The 19,548-nt window shown below is 52.8% G+C and overlaps 2 protein-coding genes across 7 annotated transcripts; one reads left to right on the plus strand and one right to left on the minus strand.

Annotated features, from left to right (window-relative positions):
* Positions 1-4,757: 4,757 nt before the first annotated feature.
* NAGA (alpha-N-acetylgalactosaminidase) lies at positions 4,758-12,518 on the minus strand. Of its 3 annotated transcripts, none has more exons than XM_043562761.1 (10): positions 12,401-12,515; positions 11,883-11,967; positions 10,997-11,132; positions 10,420-10,591; positions 9,752-9,929; positions 9,311-9,405; positions 8,384-8,545; positions 6,877-7,074; positions 5,645-5,788; positions 4,758-5,394 (listed from the first exon to the last, which is right to left on the minus strand). In XM_043562761.1, exons 2-10 carry the CDS (start codon positions 11,896-11,898, stop codon positions 5,251-5,253), a joined length of 1,245 nt encoding a protein of 414 aa, XP_043418696.1. In that variant the 5' UTR covers positions 11,899-11,967; positions 12,401-12,515; the 3' UTR covers positions 4,758-5,250. The 3 variants fall into 3 exon arrangements, with proteins under 3 accessions (XP_043418696.1, XP_043418697.1, XP_043418698.1); XM_043562762.1 differs by lacking the exon at positions 12,401-12,515 and adding an exon at positions 12,162-12,321; XM_043562763.1 differs by lacking the exons at positions 4,758-5,394; positions 5,645-5,788 and adding an exon at positions 5,795-6,000 and having other exon boundaries at positions 12,401-12,518.
* Positions 12,519-14,501: 1,983 nt separating this feature from the next.
* On the plus strand, positions 14,502-19,275 carry PHETA2 (PH domain containing endocytic trafficking adaptor 2). Of its 4 annotated transcripts, none has more exons than XM_043562770.1 (3): positions 14,502-14,610; positions 15,918-16,001; positions 17,044-19,275. In XM_043562770.1, the coding sequence occupies exon 3, from the start codon at positions 17,049-17,051 to the stop codon at positions 17,829-17,831; it is 783 nt and encodes a 260-aa protein (XP_043418705.1). In that variant the 5' UTR covers positions 14,502-14,610; positions 15,918-16,001; positions 17,044-17,048; the 3' UTR covers positions 17,832-19,275. The 4 variants fall into 4 exon arrangements, with proteins under 4 accessions (XP_043418705.1, XP_043418703.1, XP_043418706.1 ...); XM_043562768.1 differs by having other exon boundaries at positions 14,508-14,610; positions 15,918-16,000; positions 17,041-19,275; XM_043562771.1 differs by lacking the exon at positions 14,502-14,610 and adding an exon at positions 14,709-14,795.
* Positions 19,276-19,548: the final 273 nt, after the last annotated feature.

Genomic DNA, 19,548 nt, shown 5'->3' on the forward strand with positions numbered 1-19,548 from the left:
AGCCAGGCACCCCTGGTGTGAGTTTTTTTAACAGCCTCATTGAGATATAATTCATATACTATAATTAATTTAATGTGTACAATTCAATGGGTTTTAGTGTATTCACAGATATGTGCAACCATCGATGGCTCTAGTCAATTCAAGAACATTTTCAGGGGTGCCTAGGTGGCTCAGTCGGTTGAACATCTGACTCTTGATTTCAGCTCAGCTCATGATCCCAGGGTCATGGGATCAGCCCTTGTCTAGCTCCATGATGAGCGCAGATCCTGCTTCAGATTTTTTCTCTTCCCTCTGCCCTTCTTCCCAGCTTGTGCTCTCTCTCTCTTTCTGAATCTAAAAAAGAAGAGAGAGAGAGAACATTTTAATCACTTCCAAAAGAAACCTTGAACTTTTTAGTTGTTATCCCTTATCCCTCCATTCTCCCCACCCAGCCCTAAACAACCACTAATCTCTCTGTCTTACAGATTTCCCTTTCCTGGACCCTCAAAGGAATGGAATCATATAGTATGTGGCCTTTTGTGACCAGCTTCTTTCCCTTTGCATAATTTTCAAGGTTCATCCATGTTGTAGCATGTGTTAGTACTTTACTCCATTTGTGGCTGAATAATAATACATTGTATGGTTAACCATATTTTGTTTATTCATTCACCAGTTGGTGGACATTTGGGTTCTTTCCACCTTTTGGCTGCTATGAATAATGTTGCTGTAAACATCTGTGTGCAAGGTTTTGTGTGACATATGCTTTCATTTCTTTTGGATATATACCTAGATGTGGAATTTCTGGGTGATATAGTAACTGCATTTGATCATTTGAGGGATTGCCAGATTATTTTCCACAGTAGCTGTACCAGTTTTACATTTCTACCAGTAGCATATATGAGGGTTCTAATTTCCCCACATCCTTATAACTATGACTTTTTTTATTCTATCCACCTTTCTAGGTGTGAAGTGGTGTCTTGTGTTTATTATTTGCATTTCCCTAATGGTTAGTGATGTTGAGCTCTGGCCATTTGCAGATCTTCCTTGGAAAAATGTCTGTTCAGATCCTTTGCCCATTTTTAAATTGGGTTGTCTTTTTATTATTGAGTTGTGAGAGTTCTTCATATACTTTACATAGAAGTCCCTCATCAGATATGTAATTGCAGATATTTTCTCCCATTGTGGGGGTTGTCTTTTCTCTCTTCCATATAGGCAAATTATAGCTGTAAATTTCCCTCTGATCACTGCTTTCACCCCAAAAGTTTTGGTATGTTGTATTTTAGTGTTTTGGGTACATTTTATGTTCATTTTCATTCATGTCAAGTATTTTCCCTAGTATGTGATGACTTGCTTCTGTCTTGCTTCTTTCAAAATTCTGCCTTTGTCTTTTGAGAGTTTGGTTATGCTGTGTCTAGGTATGCATCCCTTTGAGTTTATCTTATTTGGAGGGTAAATTCATTGAATTTCTTTAACGTGTAGCTTAATTTTTGTCATCAAATATGGGGAACTTTTAGCCAGTATTTTTCAAATATTCTTTCTGCCCTTTCTCTCTTCTTCTGTGTACGTTGGTATGCTGCACAGTGTCTCATAGGTCTCCGAGCATCTGTTCATTTTTCTTTTCTTCTGTTCCTCAGGCAGGCTAATTTCAATGGCCCTATCTTGGAGTTTGCTGATTTTTTTTCTGCCTGGGCATGTCTGCTGTTGAGCCCCTCTAGTTAATTTTTTTTTTTTATTTCAGTTACTAGACTTTTCAACTTGTAGGTTCCTTTCTGTAACTTCAATATCTTTACTGATATTCTCTATTTACTGAGACATCATTCTTATTGTTTCCTTTAGTTTAGTTTTTTGTTTTGTTTTATTTTATTTTTTTAGAGAGCATGAGGAGGGGAGAGAGGGTGAGGAAGGGAGAGAGAATCTCAAGCAGGCTCCACGCTCAGCACTGAGCCTGACATGGGTCTTGATCCCACAACCCTGGGATCATGAGCTGAGCTGAAACAAAGAGCTGGGCACACAACCAACTGAGACACCAGGTGGCCCTCCTTTAGTTTTTTATACATGGTTTCCTTTAGCTCTTCGAACATATTTAAACTAGCTGATTTAAAATCTGATACTAGGGTAAATTAAGACATAAAAAAAAAAAAAAAGACATTAAAAAGCTTGCCCTGTTCTTACCAAGATTCAACTGTCTTTCTTAACTGAATACTCTCTGGGCTGCTGCAGACTTTTGGTTAATTTCCAATGTTCTATGAAAGTTGATTCTGATAATACGTGGCAAGGTTTTCATTGCTTTTATGGAGGGAACAAACATTTGGTGGTTAATACTGGACCACTTTTTGTTGACTTCTTGCTTCAATTTTGATTCAAATAAACTATAGGAAGATATTTTTGAGACAGTTGGCAAAAACAACACAGAATGGTTAGATTATTAAAAACTTAACTTTTTGGACAGGAAAATTGTATTAAGGTCACATATATTAAGGTGACCTTAATATACTCTATACTTACATACTCTAGCTCACAAGAAAAAAGTATGTGTGGGAAGAGAGATATGAAATAATGGCACATATTGATGGTTGTTAGAACTGAATAATGGGTACATGGAGGTTCACTGCACCATTTTATTTTTGTGTTTGAAAATTGTTATAATAAAATAATTCTTAAAAGAAGAGGTGTGCCCTTGGATCCAAACAAGACTGCCTTGAACTGGGAAAAAATTGAGTCCCTAACTGGCTGTGGGTAGAAGAGAATAAAACAATGCCTGGAAGATAGGCAGGGTGTGATGTTGACAGCATGAAGGCTAAAAGGATAGAATCAACCAGGCACCCCCAGGATAAAAGTACAAGTTCTATCACAAGTGAAGACATGCAACCGTGTCTCAGTCTGGAAGGCTGCTCCCTAATCCTGACTCCCAAGTCCATGGTCTCAACCGCCATCCCCTGCCACATCCCAGGGTAGTGGGAAAGACTTCTTTCCTGGGACTGGCCAAAGAAGTGTACCCACCTGAGACCATTCCATTTGGCTAAAACAGCACTATGATCAAGACCCAAAGCTGGAGCTATGCATGGGGTGACAGGCCTCCAAGGACAGAGGCCTGGGATGTGGTAGGTTTCTGACCTTCTAAGTAACCCACAGCCTTAAGACATCAACTGGGGAAGGAGAATGCTCTCTGATGACTCCAGACTCCATCAGTGAAACCCCAGTAATCTTAAATGACGTTGTAAAATATGTACTTGTAAGTTCTTTACACCATATTCTAAATACCAGTGATGAAATTTGAAGTAGGGTTCAAGAACGAACGGCTAAGAAAGAATTCTTGAGACATTTTGGTGCAAAAAGGTGATTTTATTAGAGCACAGGGACAGAACCCATGGGCAGAAAGGGCTGCACCTGCAAGTGTGAGGGGTGACTGATTATATACTTTCAGTTTGTAGAGGCAGGGGAGGTTTCTAAGGAATTTCTGTATGCTGAAAGCAGGGTCTTATAGGACATTGAAGATTTGACTATTGTCAAGATAAGATTATTTTTAGTTTTTAATGAAATATAAACATTGAGGCATTAAGGCAGCCATGGACTCCTTGAGGAATGTCACATACTGCATGTCTCAGGTATCTGTCAGTGGGCTGCAGGCTGTAAGGAGATTTCATTTAAACTACATTATTCTTGCCTTTGTTCTCATCACAAGGATCTCAAACCCTGAGGGAGGGAGTATGGGAGATCTACCCAGAAGAGTTCCACAGGGCAAGACAGTGCAGACCCAGGGCGCTGTGTGCTCCCACATTCAAGCCCAAGGAAAACCTACCTAGCCTGCTCTGCTGCCAGCTTTCCAAATGGGGACAAGAACCATCAGGGACCACAGGTACCCTGTGGCCTTAGCTAAAGGAACAGGGCTTGGAAAATAGCAACAAAGGCAGGCAGTCAAGAACCTGCCATTCTTTTACTTTCCTGAAGAGGAGGAGCAGGAAATATATTTTAAGATACAGAGAGGGGCGCCTGGGTGGCTTAGTCGGTTAAGCGTCCGACTTGGTTTCGGTTCATGTCATGATCTTGTGTTTTCTGAGTTTGAGTCCCACATTGGGTTCTGTGCTGACAGCACGGAGCCTGCTTGGGATTCTCTCTCCCTCTCTCTCTGACTCTCCCCTGCTCGTGCTCTCTCTCAAACTAAATAAATAAAACTTAAAAAAAAAAAAAAAAAAGACCCAAAGAGCCCCTAGACTTGTCTTCGGACACTGGTGGGGGGTGGGGGTGGGTCTGAACCTCCTCTGAAGCCAGGTTAGGAGAAGAGAAATGAATGGAGGGGCTGGGGGTGCTGCCAGGCAAAGGACCAACTGCAGCAGCCCGGTGGGAGAGAGGCTAGCTGGCCCTCACTGGCACCCAACCCCAGAGTGCCACTGAATGAAGCCCTGGCAGAAAAGGGGACATGAGCTGAAAGGTGCAGAAGACAATGCAAAATCCTTAGCAGATCAGGGTCTGTGTGCAGCAGGAGGGCTGAGGAGTGAGCCTGAAGGGGGTGGGGAAGGGGTGCGCGAGACAAAAGGCCTGTGCCTGGCTGTGTTGTCACCACCACTTGAGTTGGGCAGAGCAGGATGGCTCCCTGGTGAGAGGCAAGTCTGGCATGTCTAGGAAGTATAATCTGCAGGTCACTTTGGAAAATAAGGAGCCAGAAGATGCCACACATCTTCCACGTGAGGTGAGATTTCAAACCAGCACCCTGTGCAGTGCTGCCCAGAGTCCCTAACTGAAGGTGCCCATGACCCCACGTCCATATTGCAACTACCCAATTAAAGAACAGCTTTATTGGTAACCAGAGGGAACCAAGGTAACCTGGCTGGTGTTAGCCTGCAAGGCCTTATCCAGGCAGGCAAACCGATCACACAATTTGTGGGAGTTCCTGACAAGAGGTCAGATCTCCAGTCCTAATCATAAGAAAAATTCCAAGTCCTGATTTCAGAGTCCACAGAAAGAAGATCGGAGGGTATCAGTGGCCCTGCTTGTGGGGGCTCAGGAAGCTGGCTCAGTCGTTCAGTAACATCTGTGGGGCCATGCAGACAAGGTAGAAACCAGGAAGGCCATAGGAAATCGCCCTAAGACAAGTTTCCAAGAAGGTTCACACTTGGGCAGGGTGTGGAACCTGGCCCTCAGATTGCACTTTGGGTCTCATGGGGCCAGGTCACCGAGTGGGCCTGGGTGTCAGAGAACCCCACTTACTAGCCCTCGGCATGTGGAGGCTCCATGGTCTGGTCTCAGTGATGCCGCCACAGCCTGTCACATGTTTCAGTTCCTCATTGCTGGGACTTCCCCCAGCTTCCTGGTGGGATACAGGTACCACATCACTACCCCTGAAGGGTTGATGACCACCGTGAAGTTGGTTTTAGGGTGGAGGCCACTGATGACATCACCCGTGTAGACGTTCTGGGCCTGTAGTGGAAAGAGACATCGCCGGTACTACTGAAGAATGGCTGCAGAGACCCCCTCAGAGGGTGTGAAAGCCTGGACTCTGGCCTGCCTGGGGTGGGTCTCCAGCGTGCCCTACAGAAATGGGAGCCCGGAAGGGTACCAGCCACAGCCCTCGATGCCTGCAGCTGCCCCTTGCGCCCCTGCCAGAGGACCACCCCCAGCGACACCCACCCGGGGAAGCCCGAAGCCCCACCGGTAGTAGGATACTCACCTCATAGGTGTTGGAGCTGTTAAAGTTGAGCCGGGCGAGGGAGGAGTGGTAGCGATAAGGCATATCCGTCCGGCGGCTGAAGAAGACTAAGGCGCTAGCCTCGTCGGCCAGGGGCCTCACGTACACTTCAATGTGGGATTTCTCCTGGACACAGAAGGTGGCTACCGGCTGGGCTCCCTGCTCAGGCAGGCCCTGAAATCCCCTCCCTGGCCCTCCTTTGAGCTTTGGGCCCCCCTAACCCATGGCTCCATGTGATGCAGAAGTTTGGAGGATACCCCAGCCCTCCAGCACCCCCAACTTATTTTTCCCTGACTCAGCAGATGCTCCCCGACACTTAATCTGTGCCAGGCCCCACACTAGAACACAGACACAAGTGCATAAGGTCCTGTCTCAGACAGTTCATAGGCTAACGGGAGGGATAGACGTGGGCAGCTGCTGGCACTGGAGCGGAGGACACTGTCCATAAGACTGATGAGCTCTGCCCGGAGCGGCCGGGAGGGTGATGCCCTGTCCTTCAGAAGGTCCGTGGGCCTGGTTCCACCATCAGCTCCTCCAGCAGGATTAGTTCCCTCCTCTGGGGATCACCAGTTCTATATGTGCCTTCTATAGTTGTGTGGATTTCTTTTAACTAGAGAGGTGAGGATCTGTGCAAAGAGCACAAGCTGGGAGGCTATACTGTTGGAGTCAAGTTCTGTTGCACCCTTCACCAACTGTGTGGCCTTGGGTTATTTAGACTCTTCAAGTCTCAGTTCGCTCGTTTGTTAAGCAGGGAAGTATTTACCTTCTCAGAAAAGGGACCCAGAATGCCCAGCACACAGTAGGTGCTCAATAAATAGTAAATGCTAGTCTAGTGCTAGTAGCAGTTGCATCCCTTGGCTCAAACAACTCCTAAGCTCTGGAAGGAAGCCCTAGCTATTTGCCAGACATCACAGACATGTGCAGAAGCCTCGTACTTCCAAACCTAGGGGCCCCACTGTTCCCGTGTGCACTTGTGTGGTAATGTCTCCCTTTCCCAGATCCCATGAGCTGTCCTGCTCTGGCCTTGTTCTCACCCAGGCAAATGGGGGGACGGTTGGAGCAGCTCCCGGTAGAATCCTTGACCGAATACAACCAGGAAGGTGAGCTGAGCAGATTTGAGGCCCAGCCTTCCATAACCTCCAGGCTGGCAACCTTGTTCTCAGCGGGGGGCCTAGTCCCTCAGCCTTCCCTTCCCTCCCCCCAAACTCCAGTACCTTGAGAATCCTGCGTCCTTGGATGCCCAAGGGATCCTGGTTGATTTTGATCATGAGTGGATTCTGCAGAATGTCCATATTCTGGGCAGAAATGGTACGCAGGTCCGTGGACATGAAGAGGGGGGCTGCCAACACTGTCCATAGGGCCATCTGGGCCCGGGCTTGCTCAAAGCTGAGGCCAAAGTTCCCTATGAGCAGCTGGGGGCAGAGGAGAGGATCGGTCAGCTCTGCCCTCTTTAGGAAAGTGGGCACGGGGACCAACTCTAGACATGTAGCCCAGGCAAGAGAAGATGGAGCGGGAGGACACTGTGGGGCCTGGTTCAGCGAACACTATTCCCTAGGAGCGTAGCCTTGGGGTGCGTCAAGTAAGTCACTCTCCCTCTGAGCCTCAGCTTTTTTATTTCACCAAGATTATGGGGTGGTAATATGCTATAGCATCGGTTGTTCAGAGGATCCAGTGGGGTCCTGTTGCCAAAAGCATTTATACACTGACACACTAAAGTCAAAAAATACAGCCAGGGTGGCAGCGGTAGGTACCAGACCTGGACAGAGTCCCTGCTCCTGCCACAAGTCACCCACCTGCCCTAAACACAGGTGGCAAGACTGAGGAGGACACTTCCTGACCCCAGGGCAACCAATCCACAGACTGGACACAATTACCGCTAAGCAACATGGTTACATACTTAGTGATACCCATGTAACACAGCACTGCATGTGCCAAACTGTGCCAAGCGTGTTAAAGGGTCATCCATTTTAATACCCAGAACAACCCTATATAAAGTAGCTACTTTTCTCATCTTCCAACTGACAAAACCGAAGCACAGAAAAAATGAAGTCACTTTCCCAAGGATAAGTGGCCGAGCGGGAACCAGAACTCGAAAGCAGGCTAATTGGTGTTTCTCCAGGTGTCTATCTGGCCTGGTGTCTGTAATTATTATAATCACTGGTAGTAAATGCTTGTTGACTAAACGAAGAGATAGCTAGCAAGTCATAAGATAAAGTGCAAAAACACTGAAGTCAGGGCTATGAGTGAGGTAGGTGTGAGGGGCCGACTCTGCCTGCCGAGGCTCTGTGGGAGGGGAAGAGGGCACGGGGCCTTGAAAGGTGGTCAGAAGCAGGCCTGGCAAGGACAGTCTAGGGAAGGAATGACTGGAGTATGTGGACTCTTCATTATCTTCACTGTCCCGAGGAATAGTGTCCCACAAGAGTCACTACAGACCAAGTTCTCAGGTTTCAAGAAACATCAGAACCGCCAGGGAAGACTGTTAACAATGGATATTCCCAGGCCCTGTTCGAACATCCTGATCCAAAAAGTGGAGGTGGGGCCCTGGGAACAGACATGTAAACCAGCTCCCAGGGTGAGTCTGATGCAGCTAGTTCAAGGACACATTTCAGAGACACTGATCTAGAACCTGGCAGTGAGCATCCAGGAAGACAGCACAGGGCAGTGGGGGAGCAGGTCTGTCGCGGCCCGCAGGCCTTGGGCCATCCCCCTCCATGCTGGTACCATGTCTGGGTCGTTCCAGTGTCCAGGGCCTGCCACCGGCTGCAGTATGTCCTGGTGGTCCACAAACCAGTCCAGGATGGACAGCACGCTACTCCAGGAGTCCTGGATGTCATCGTAGTTGCGCCAGACATTGCAGATTTCTGCCAGCAGACTGTAGTTCACCTGGATGTCGGGGGAAGGCAGAGTCCAGCAGCAGAGTCACGCCTTGCTGCCTGGAGGCCTGCACGGGGGCTGAGGAGCCTCAGCAGGAGACACACAGGGTGCAGAAGGGGGAAGAGAACAGGCCCTGAGCTAGATCACGAGGAGGAAGGTCTCAGAAAGCGGGGTCCTGCCCTGGGGCTTCCCAGGCCTCATCTCCACCTGTGCTGGTGCCGGAAGTCTGCCCTGCCCTCTCATGCCCGTTGGGGCCAAGCCCGGGGAACGGGCCCAGGCTGGTATACCCACAACCCTCGCTACTGCACACCCACCCCTGTATTCTCTCAGTGAGCCCCGCCTCTGCCAGCATTCTCCCTCAGGTCTACAAGTCTGATCCCACCCTTTCTAGTGTCCTAGGTGCTGAAGGGCCCCTGGTGATATGCCCACAATGCCTTTCAGAGGCTCAGCCCCACTTGCATGGCCTCACTAGCCTTCTAGATGTCCTAGCCCACTCAGTACAACCAGGATTCTGACCACTGGCTGGATGATGTGTGTCAGCACATGACATGCAGTTCCATGCCCTGGACGCCCATCCCTTCGGCCCACCTGAGAAGTGCCTCCTCTTCTCTAGACCCGGGGTTGGCTGAGGCCCCCTCTGGGGCACTCAGAACCCTCTCCTAGACTGACAAATCAGCACACCGGCAACTATGATGAGAGCAACCCTGACTGCACAGGAGGGGAGGAGGCTTGGGTGTGGGGAGCATTGCCAGGTGGGCTCACGGAATGGCTTACCTTTGGGGGAAGGCCCCCTTCATAGGCCGGCCAGCTGCAGGAGAAGGCAATGGGGCGGCCTGTGGCATTCAGGGCAGCTGCCATCTTGGGGTATCCTGGAAAAACCCCACCCCTACATTTTAGGCCTGAGGAGGCACAGGATGAAATCTGGGGCCTCAGCCCAAACCTCCCACCAAATGTGAGGGAACTGAGGCTCAAAAGAGGAGGTGCCTCCCCCTGTACCCAGAGCTACAAACACTTCCTGGGTGGGCATGGTGCCAACCCATCTTTAGGAAGCCTGGGAGGCAATAATCCTCCCAGCCTCTGGATGCAGGGAATTGGAAAATACTACCCCCTGGGGGCCATACAGACAGACAAGCTCGGCCAGGTAGGCCCCGGTGAGCTTTCCATGGCCACCCCTCCCTGTCTACCTGATGGCCCCTGGCCAGCTCCAGGACCCACCCATGGCCCGTTCCTCGGGGGTCGAAAAGCAGCCATCCAACTTCAGCATGTCCACCTTCCACTCGGCAAAGGTTTGAGCATCCTGAGTCACCTTGTCTAGCGTGATGCCTGGGTAACCCATACAGGTGAAGTTGCCCACGTCCTCGTAGATGCCCAGCTTCAGGCCCAGGGAGTGAGCCTGTGGAGGGTTGAGGACACAAGTGGGCTTAGGCAGGACCCGCAGGGAGCCACCTCACAGGCACATCTGACCAGTCCTCATTAGAAAATTATCGGCTCCCCACTATCGAAAGGAAAGAGTGTGTTTGCTGGTCTGTCTCCTGCCAACTATGGTCCTTCTCCTCACTCCAACACACACCTCCCATGGGCTGCTGCTGGCCTCCAGGCCTTGCTTCTGTCATCCCCTCTGCCTCGAATGTCGTCTCTCTATAGCAGCTCAAGAATTGCCTCCTCCGGTGAATCTTTCTGAAATCCCAGGCTGGAAAAGATGCCCCTCCTGGCTCTTACCCACCTCAGTGGCCGAAACTAGCTGTCCATTTATCTGTTTTCCCCACCAGACTGTGATTTCTCAAGAGGGATTGTGGAAATAAGCCCTGAGCAGAGGGTGGGGGGATGCGTGGAGACCCTGGTCTGGACCCCAGGCTAAAGAGCAGGGCTGGGGTGGGGCTCACATAGTCAGCCAGGAAGGCAATGCCATGGGGGAAGCGCTTGGGATCTGGTATCAGGCGGCCTTTGGCGTCACGCCCACCAATCCAGCAGTCATCCATGTTAAGGTATGTGTAGCCCAGGTCCCGCCATCCGTCTTGTGCCAAGTGGTCGGCCATCTCCATGAAGAGCCGCTCGCTGGTGAGAGGCAGGGGATGGGGCAGCTCAGTCACCCCCCACCCCTTTCCTCAGAGCTTTTCAGACTTTTCAGAGGATCTGAGTGTGAATCCAGGCTATGAGAACCATAAGCAGGGTGGAAAGAAAGGAGCCGTTTGGCCCCAGGCTGCAAGACTGAGCCAGCCTGGCTGTAGCAATGATCTCCTTTCAGTGATCTCAGGGGCTGGGCCCGCCACAATGCCCCTGCCCCACAGGCCTGACAGCTCCCACAGAAGCCCCAAGCAGGTCACAAGGCTGTCAATGTCCCAAAGGTCACCTATGGTTGCATCCTCTCTGGCACGGGCGCTCTTTTCCGGCCCTCCGCTCCCTGCCCCTACTCCCCGGGGTCTTGGGCAAGGCTTGTTAGGTGGTGTGGACCTCGCTCACCTGATGCAGTTCTTCGGGTCCTCGTCGCAGTCAGTGTTGCAGCGGAAACGTTCCCAGGCCAGCCAGCCCATGGGTGGCTTCCGCAGGAGCCCATTCTCTAGCACCAGCACCCGGGCCACCAGGGCCAGCAAGAGCACTGCAGGGGAGTCAGAAGGATGACTGTCAGTGGCTCCCCTAGCCCCAGCCCTCGCCCCACCCCACCCATATGCTGTTGGGCTCTGCAGAGGCCGCTGGACTTCACATTAGGGGAACAACCAGACTCCTGGGCTTGAGAAGAATTAGCTCCTATCGTAACTGCCGGCTCCAGCAGTTACAGTGAGTGGGCTCGCGGTGCCTGGGGCAGGGCAATGCGTTTGAGGCCTGAGTCCCCACCTGCTATTGCCACAGCGGTGCCGGAGTCGGTAAAAAACTAACACTTGAGGTTGTATCCTTTCTGCACCCTGACTAGCTCCCCCAACTCGGTGTACACAGAACTTGGCCAGACTCCAGGTCTCCCGAGTCTCACCCAAGGCCCTTTGCTCTCTACCACAGACCCCCAAAAGGCCTCAGAAGGGCTTAAGAGATTAGCCAGGTTTGGATCTGCATCTAGCCATCTACGGAACAGCTACTGCGGTGTTGATAACACATAAAGCAGGTCCTCTGTACTTTGAGGGAGAAGGGGAGAGAAAGGAAGTGGCCTCTTTGGAAGGGAACTAACTGATTCCTAGGTGGGGAGCATCTCCTTCTTGCTGGCCCAGCTCCAAGAGTAAGAGAGAGGAACATGTCTCCCACATACCCACATCAAAGAAAGAGGCCCAGACGCCAGAGGGCTGGAACTTCCTCCAGGGAGCCCCTATCCCCATCGGGTCTCCTGCCCTCCCCCAACCACCCCCACCCGCGTAGGTACCTGTTTTCAGCAACATCGCTCTGGACTCAGCGTCTCAGGACCCGACCGGATCTGCTCTCCTTTCACCAGCTTTATACGTTGGATTCTGGAAGGTAAGAAACGTTAGGTAAGCACCGGGGTCCACTACTGCCTCGCTAGCTCTACCGCTCTCAACCCTGAGCGTGGATCCCACAAGCCGCCCTCACTGTTCACCACCCCCGGCCCCCAGCTATCACTTCCCCGAGCCTGGGTTCTTCCTTCAGAAATACTAAACAAGATGTCTTAGACGTTAGACCCCACCCCCTCTGTAGTGCCGGGAACCCCCGGCTCCCCGGGCGGCCCAACGCCGAGCCGGGGCCAGAAAAAGGCAGCGACCGCCTCTGGGACGCCCAGGAAGAACGGAGGCATCGGCCTGGGACCAGGCTTCGGACTCCCACCGGCTCTGGGTTGCCCCCGCCCCCACCCCGTCCCCAAGGACAGCAGCCCAGCAGCCCTGGGGCGGGGACCGTCCCTCAGAGTGCCCCGCTCGCGGAACTCACCCTGCGGACGCACCCAGAACCGCCACAGGCTTCGGCCTCTGGAACGCCGACTGCTGCTGTAACCTGATTTGCCTACAGCGTTCCACAGGGGGCGGAGCCTGACGGCGGCAAGCCTTCCCGGCGGAACCTATCAGAATCCTCCTAGCGAAGTCGTGTCCCGCCCCCTGCAGGCCCACAAGCCCTCCCCCGGAGTTCCCAAAGCCCCGCCCCCTCAAGTTCCTTCTCCGCGCCCACCTCAGGCAGGCACCACCCGCGGAGCAAGTCTGTGGACTGGGTGACCTGACTACCTCGGCTCCCCGAGAGGCTAGTCCTTTCACCTCTGCGGGATCCCTGAAGGCGAGCACAGTGCCCGACACAATGTAAACGCTTAATAAATACTATGGAGTGAATATCTGCTTTTTAAAAAGGAAGTGAGAAAATGCCATGATGCAAGGTGTAGGGCACTGTTTTTGCAAAGCCAGGAGGCTCTCCTCCCCTACCTGACACTCTGGGCCAGCCACCCATTGTACTGGCCCCAGGCACTCTACATATTCCTTCCCTCCTTCATTCATGAAATGTTGTGTGTTTTTTTTTAATGTTTTGTTTATTTTTGAGACAGAGAGAGACAGAGCATGAGAGGGGGAGGGGCAGAGAGGGAGGAAGACACAGAATCTGAAGCAGGCTCCAGGCTCTGAGCCGTCAGAACAAGGGCTGGAACCCACAAACTGTGAGATCATGATCTAAGCTGAAGCTGGACGTTTAACCAACTGAGCCACCCAGGCACCCCTCATCAAATATGTTTTTAAAGTTTATTTACTTATTTAGAGAGAGAGAGAGAGAGAGCGTGCACATGAGTAGAAAGGGAGAGAATCCCAAGCAGGCTCCACGCTGTCAGCACAGAGCCTGATTCAGGGACCTGAGCCAAAATCAAGTTAGATGCTTAACTGCCTGAGCCACCAAGGCCCCCCTGGAGTACTCCTTTACAACATACCTCAGGTCACTCCTTGCTCAAGACCCTGTGACAGCTGTTCATCTCAGTCTGGAGACTCACAGATTTACAAAGCCCAACCCCACGCATTCCGACCACATCTCCTGCTGCTGTCCCCCTCCTCCCTGCCTCTCTGCCACACTCTTGCAGTTCCTCAAACGCAACTGGTCTCAGGGCCTTTGCACTAACTGTTCCCTCTGCCTGGAATCATCTTCCTCCAGATTTTGGCATGACTGGCTCCCTTATTTCCTACCAGTATTTCTCAAATGCCACCTTCTCAGTGAGGCCTACCCTGACCATCCTATTTGAAATTGCAACCTCGCTGCTCCAGCAATTCCCAAGCTCAGTGTGACTTCCTATATTTTCCATACCACTTATTACCTTCTAACACATTTGTTATGGTTTCTGTTATTAACTGAATAAAAGTTAGTGGGAGAGACAGATAATAAACAGGAAATAAAAGCATGAGTATAGGGAATGTTCTGTAGTGGCTAGTGCTATCATGAAAATACACCCCAGGGATGTGATAGACTTGAGGATGAGCTACTTGACATGGCATAGTCAGGGAGAGGACATTTAAGCGGAGACCTAGTTGGTGTGAAGGAGCCCTGAGAAGTTAGAACTGAGGGATAGAGGTAAGAAGGAACATTCTAGGCTGCAGGAACTGCAAAGGCTAGAGCTCTGAGCTGGGAACCACCAAATTCATGGGCAGATATTCCGACCTCCCTGGCTTCCAGGGCCGTCAGGAACCCCCAGCCTCCTGCGTTTGGTTGTGCTTTCGGGGAACCCTCACCACAAGCCTACCCTTGGACCAATTCCAGGCAGAGCCCTGGGGACCGCGGGTGGGTTGCAGGCCGGTGGGAGTGGCGGAAGCAGAAATCGATAATCCCCAGAAACAGAAATGTGGGCGCTTCTGGAGCCGGGTGGGGTTGCCAGGAAGCTCGGCGGGGCCTCGCAGACTGGATAGGAGCCCGCCCAAAGGAGGCGCCGGGCCCAAGCCGTCCCAGGCTTGGCTCAGTGGGAAAAGTGGGCCGGGCGGGGAGAGGGGGCTGGAGAGGGGAAGAGAAGGACTCCGAGTTCTCCTGGCGGTGGGCTGGGTCCGAGGCCCGCGGACGGCCTGCGGCGGGGCCCTGGGTTCGAGGTCGCCCGCCGCTGACCAGCTCCGTGGTTCTGGCAAGTCTCGGCCTCTCCGGCCTCAGTTTCCCTCCCGCGTGGATCCAGAAGCCGCTTCGCAGATCCCCGGGTGAGCTGTGGGAGGGGAGGGGGGGGTGGTAACTCGAGCCGCCCGGAAGGGGTCTCCCGGCGTCCGCGGCCACGTTCCCGCCCGGGCGGAGGCGCGGGGGCCGGAGCCCGGATCGCCCCAGGCCGCGGGCGCAGCCCACCGCGCGGACCGCCCTCCCGAGCTTCGGCGCGCCCGTCGGCGCGGAGGTGAGCGCGGGCCCCGCGGGCTCTGGAGGCGGCGGCCCCCGGGAGGGCGTGGCCAGCGGGGACGTGGCGGGGCAGCCCCACTGCGCGGACCCGGAGACTGAGGTTCCCGGCGAGGCGACCGCTGTTTTAGGGCGGTGGCGGGTCAGGGGTCCACCCGGTGGCCCCAGGCCGGTGGGTCCAGCGCCCCAGCCCGTCCAGCTCCTCTAGCAAAAAGACCGGCGAGACGCGGCGCACCGACTCCCCGCCGGCTCCGCGGTCGGGGCCTCGCACCCCTCCCCAGGCTCGCGGCGGGGGCGGGAGCCCTGCTCCTCCCGCTCCGGAGCCCCTCTCCGCGCCCCGGTGCCGGGCGGACGCAAGGCGCGGCCCGGGCAGACCTCAGTGAGCTCCCCCTCCTCCTGCGACCACCCCACCCTCGTGGGCCCCCGCTTAGACCTTATCATGACTGATCCTTACTTTATTTCTTCCGTAATTCATTTTTACATTCATTTATTATTTACTTTTGTCTGTTTACACTGTGTCTCCCCGCTTGAATTTAGGCTCCAGGAGGGAGGGGCTGCTTTGTCCGTTGGCGTTCTCTCACTTATTTGAATACTTTCTTCCTGGATATTGGAAGTCAAACGGGGAGGGGGGGGGGGTGAAGGGGGGCGGGCAGCCAAGGTGAGTCAGTCCTGCCCATTCTGGGGTTGGGGATAATGCTGTAAACACAAATGAGATAGATCATTGTGGCATGAAGGAAATGCAAACAGAAGTGAGGGGGCTGCTGGTTGGGTCACCTTAGATCAGGTCACCTTGGTGATCAGGACCACTTTAGATACAGCCATTAGGACAGACCTCTCAGATTAGGTGACTTAAAGCCAACCTGCGACATGTGCTAGAAGGGAAAAGCAGGAAGCTGAGGACACTTAACTCTGACCTAGCCTTAGGGAGTAGAGTACTGAGTTCTGAGAAGTGATATTCAATTGCTCCTTATTTAAGGGCCTGGCCTGGGTGAGTGGGTGGGTAGGGAGATGATCAGGGTAGGCCTCCTGGAAGAGGTGGTGGTTTTTACTGGGCTCCTAAGACTGAGCAGGAGTTCTCATCCCCTAGGAGGGGGGGTCACTGGGTTTGACAATTGTTTTGCAGGTGCCCTAGGAACCACATAGTCGAAGGGCTGAGCCGTGTGGCCAGACAAGCCAGGCCCCTGCCCTCTTGCTGTGAGCTCTGCTGGTAAGTGAGTCACTGCCAAGGCTTGCCCCTAGAAGATATGAGGGAATCGGGAGACCCAAGTTCTGCTTCTGGCTGGTCATGCAGCCTTGGGCAGTTCATCTTCACTGCTCTGGGCCTCAGTTTTTCATGAGTCAGGAGGACAGTTGAACTAGGTGTCACTTATGATCCGTGAGGCACCGACAGTCAATGGCTGAGGATGGTCCTACCCAGCCACGCCTTGTGTTTGTACCACACTCGTTTACTGCACAGATCCATATCTAAGCCCCCACTGATGGAGGAATGGGGCAGGCCTGCCTCACCCTGCCCTCATCTGGCCTTGAAGGCTGCGGATTCTTACTAAAGGGTAATTGCGCCATCAACAAATGAGAGGCCGCAGGGGCCCAGGAGGGTCACAGAAACCCTGGAGGTTTGGCCTCAGGGTTGGAGCTAAGGGGCCCCTGGATCAGGGGATGGTTTAGGCATAATGATTTCTATGGGTTCTGTGGGCTCAGGATCCATTTCAGCTCAGCTGATACCTTTTTCTTTGGATTTTAAAAAGCTGTGTCAAAGCCCTCCATACCTCCTGGTCTGGTACACGTTATCATTTTCTCTGAGCCCTCTCGTGTCCAGTTTTTTCCATGACCCTCACAACAACCCTTTGAGAGAAGAGTCAGGGGAGGCTAGCCCATTTCACAGATGAAGACAGTGAGAGCCTCAGGGCACACAGCAAGCGAGTAGAGGCCACAGAGCTGGGGCCCAGGTCTCCAGAGCCAGCGTTCTTTTCCCCACAGGAGCACAGAGGCTGCCTCCCTCTCTGGCCCTCTCCCGCCGCCACTTTTTTTTTTTTTTCTTAATGTTTTTATTTTATTTTTGAGAGAGAGAGACAGAGACAGAGTGCGAGTGAGGAAGGGCAGAGAGCAAGGGAGACAGAATCTGAAGCAGGCTCTAGGCTCTGAGCTGTTGGCACAGAGCCTGATGCGGGGCTCAAACTCATGCTTAACCAACTGAGTCACCCAGGTGCCCCCCCCTTTTTTAATTTTTAAAAAATGTTTTCCCCTCACAGTTCTTATGGGAGCCATGAAGCTGAACGAGAGGAGTGTAGCCCACTATGCACTGAGCGACTCCCCAGCAGACCATACGGGCTTTCTGCGCACTTGGGGCGGGGCAGGGACTCCCCCCACTCCCAGTGGCACTGGCCGAAGGTGCTGGTTTGTTCTCAAAGGCAACCTGCTGTTCTCCTTTGAGAGCCGAGAGAGCAGGGCCCCGCTGAGCCTGGTGGTGCTGGAGGGCTGCACGGTGGAGCTGGCCGAGGCTCCAATGTCTGAGGAGTTTGCCTTCGCCATCCGTTTCGACGCCCCTGGTGTGCGCCCACACCTGCTTGCGGCAGATGGGCCCGCGGCCCAGGAGGCCTGGGTGAAGGCACTGTCCAGGGCGAGCTTTGGCTACATGCGCCTGGTGGTGCGCGAGCTGGAGAGCCAGTTGCAAGATGCCCGCCACAGTCTGGCCTTGCATCGCCACTCATCCTGGAAGGCCATCACCAGCCGCTATAAGCCCCAGGCTCCTGACCATCGGCCTCCGGGCCTGGAAAACGGCCACTCCCTCTCCAAGGATTGCAGCCCTGTGGACTTGGGTGAAGAGAGGGGCAGCAGGCCAGCAGGGCAGGGCTTGGCCGAGTTGCAGGGCCCTGCCGGCCTCTTCCTGGGCAGGAGGCAGAGCCCCCTGTTCCCTGAGACCTTCTACTTCTCTGCCTTGCACAATTGGTATGGCCAGGAGATCTCGGAGCTGAGGCAGAGGTGGATGCAGAGGGCCCGGGGGAGCCGGCCAGAACGTGAGAAACAGGATGGGCACTGAGCCTCGGCTCTTTGGGTTCTGCCCTTGTCCTGCTGGTCAGGACACCAGAGCCAGTGCTTCTCCAGGAATTTAATGTGTATTTGTTTCAAAGTTGCTTTTTTTGAGAGCGTTCTCTCCTTCCTGCTTTTTAGGCCTCCTCCAGGCTCCAGATCCACCTTTGTGGCTGGAGGGGGACCAAGGAATCATTAAGTTGCAACCCCTTTGTTTCCTGAGGCCCAGAGAGGAGGGGATGCTTGCTCAGCAACCACAGGGCCAGACCCAAGTGTCCTGACTCTGTGCTGGACTGCTCTGCTCTCAGGGAATATTAATGAAATGGAGGAAGTAGGGACTATTGCATGGCCTCAGGCTGCCCTGCCTGTTTACCTACACAACAGACTCTACAACCACAACTTCTAACACAGGGAGTCGTGTGTACATTTAAATGCCAGAAGCTGGCTGAAATGTTGGCTCGAGGGACTGACACTGTCAGAGAAAGTGGATTTATTGTCCTGGGGGTTTCTGGGGCCCAGCTCTTCCTGAGCGGTGGGAAGATTGGGCATAGGAACTGCAGTTTGGGTGGGGCCCTTTGGAGGGGCAGGGCCTTCAGCCAACGAAGAGGGATTGATTCTTCTCAGCAAGTGTTGGGGCCCCCATCTTCTCTCCCTGGCTGCCTTGTCTATAGATGGTGCTGGTCACTGTCCCAAGAGGGGCTGGGAGCTTTTTATGTCAGCAGAAATCCTTCCTGTATTCTGTCCTTAGCAGCCAGCTCCTGGAGCTGCCAAGTGGGAAGCCAAAGAAGCGAGGAGGCAGTGTGGCTCCCTGGGGAAGCCAGGTTGTTATTTTGGTTTTCAGTCAAGGGCATTCTGGGAGTTTGAACACCAGGATAAATGCTTCTAACTGCTCCCAGAGAGCTGTTCCCAACCCTGAACCCCTCCTAGGAACTCATTCACCATCCTGCTTGTCAGCCAGCGTGTATCTGCCAAGACCCTCTCACTGCTACTCTCAGCAGCATGGCGCCAAGTGTTTTATCGATTGTTTTGGGAGGCAAAGTGGCTGCGTCTAGAGAGCCAGCAGCCAGACTAGCCTGAGCCCTAGAGGTGTGGCAGCAGTGGCTGGATGGAAGATGCAGAACCTGGTCAAGACATCCCCCCCCTCTCCATACACACAGTCTGCCCCTTCTTAGACTCTCAATCCCTTATTAGGGCCTTGAGTAGCCTGACCAGGACCAACGAGGTCCAGAGGCTGTGACCCACAGCCTCTTAAGTCCAGCACGCCCAAGGCCACCCAGAGTCCAGAACCGGTTCCTGCCAGGCTTGTGTCCTAAGAAGAGGGGCTACCTTCCGAACCCTGTACAGGAGTCCCACAGCCCACTGCGCCTTGTTTTCTACACAGACACTATAGGCTTTTATCTTTCTTATGGTTACAGTATTTTTATATGATTAAAACATTAGGCTTTTATTACTCATTTTGGTTCCTCAAAGTTTATTTTAACCACCACTTGACCAATTTGTGCAAAAGCCCCATTTCTCCCCTTCAGTTATGGTTTACATTTGCCTATAGAGAACGTATACCTTGGCAAGAAATAAAATTCCCAAATCACCCAAGTAGTACAACTAATACATTTATATTTTTTAAATATTAAAAAGAGAAATACAATTGTTTCAAGCTCAATTAAAGTGATTTCTCTTCTCAACAATCACCCACTCTGCCAACCCCTGGCTGTTCTGGGTGGGTGAAC

Source organism: Prionailurus bengalensis, chromosome B4 (genome assembly GCF_016509475.1).
Source record: "Prionailurus bengalensis isolate Pbe53 chromosome B4, Fcat_Pben_1.1_paternal_pri, whole genome shotgun sequence".
Taxonomy (NCBI): Eukaryota; Metazoa; Chordata; class Mammalia; order Carnivora; family Felidae; genus Prionailurus; species Prionailurus bengalensis.

What these genes read in the sequence shown, in the direction of transcription:
- PHETA2 (XM_043562770.1), top strand. Translation starts at nt 17,049, where the DNA reads ATGGGAGCCATGAAGCTGAACGAGAGGAGTGTAGCCCACTATGCACTG.
- NAGA (XM_043562761.1), bottom strand. An exon ending in TTGCCTTCCTGGCTGACTAT is followed by an intron (nt 9,930 to 10,419) that starts GTGAGCCCCACC and finishes AACCCTCCACAG; the next exon opens with GCTCACTCCCTGGGCCTGAA. An exon ending in ACAGCTCCAACACCTATGAG is followed by an intron (nt 5,395 to 5,644) that starts GTGAGTATCCTA and finishes TTTCCACTACAG; the next exon opens with GCCCAGAACGTCTACACGGG.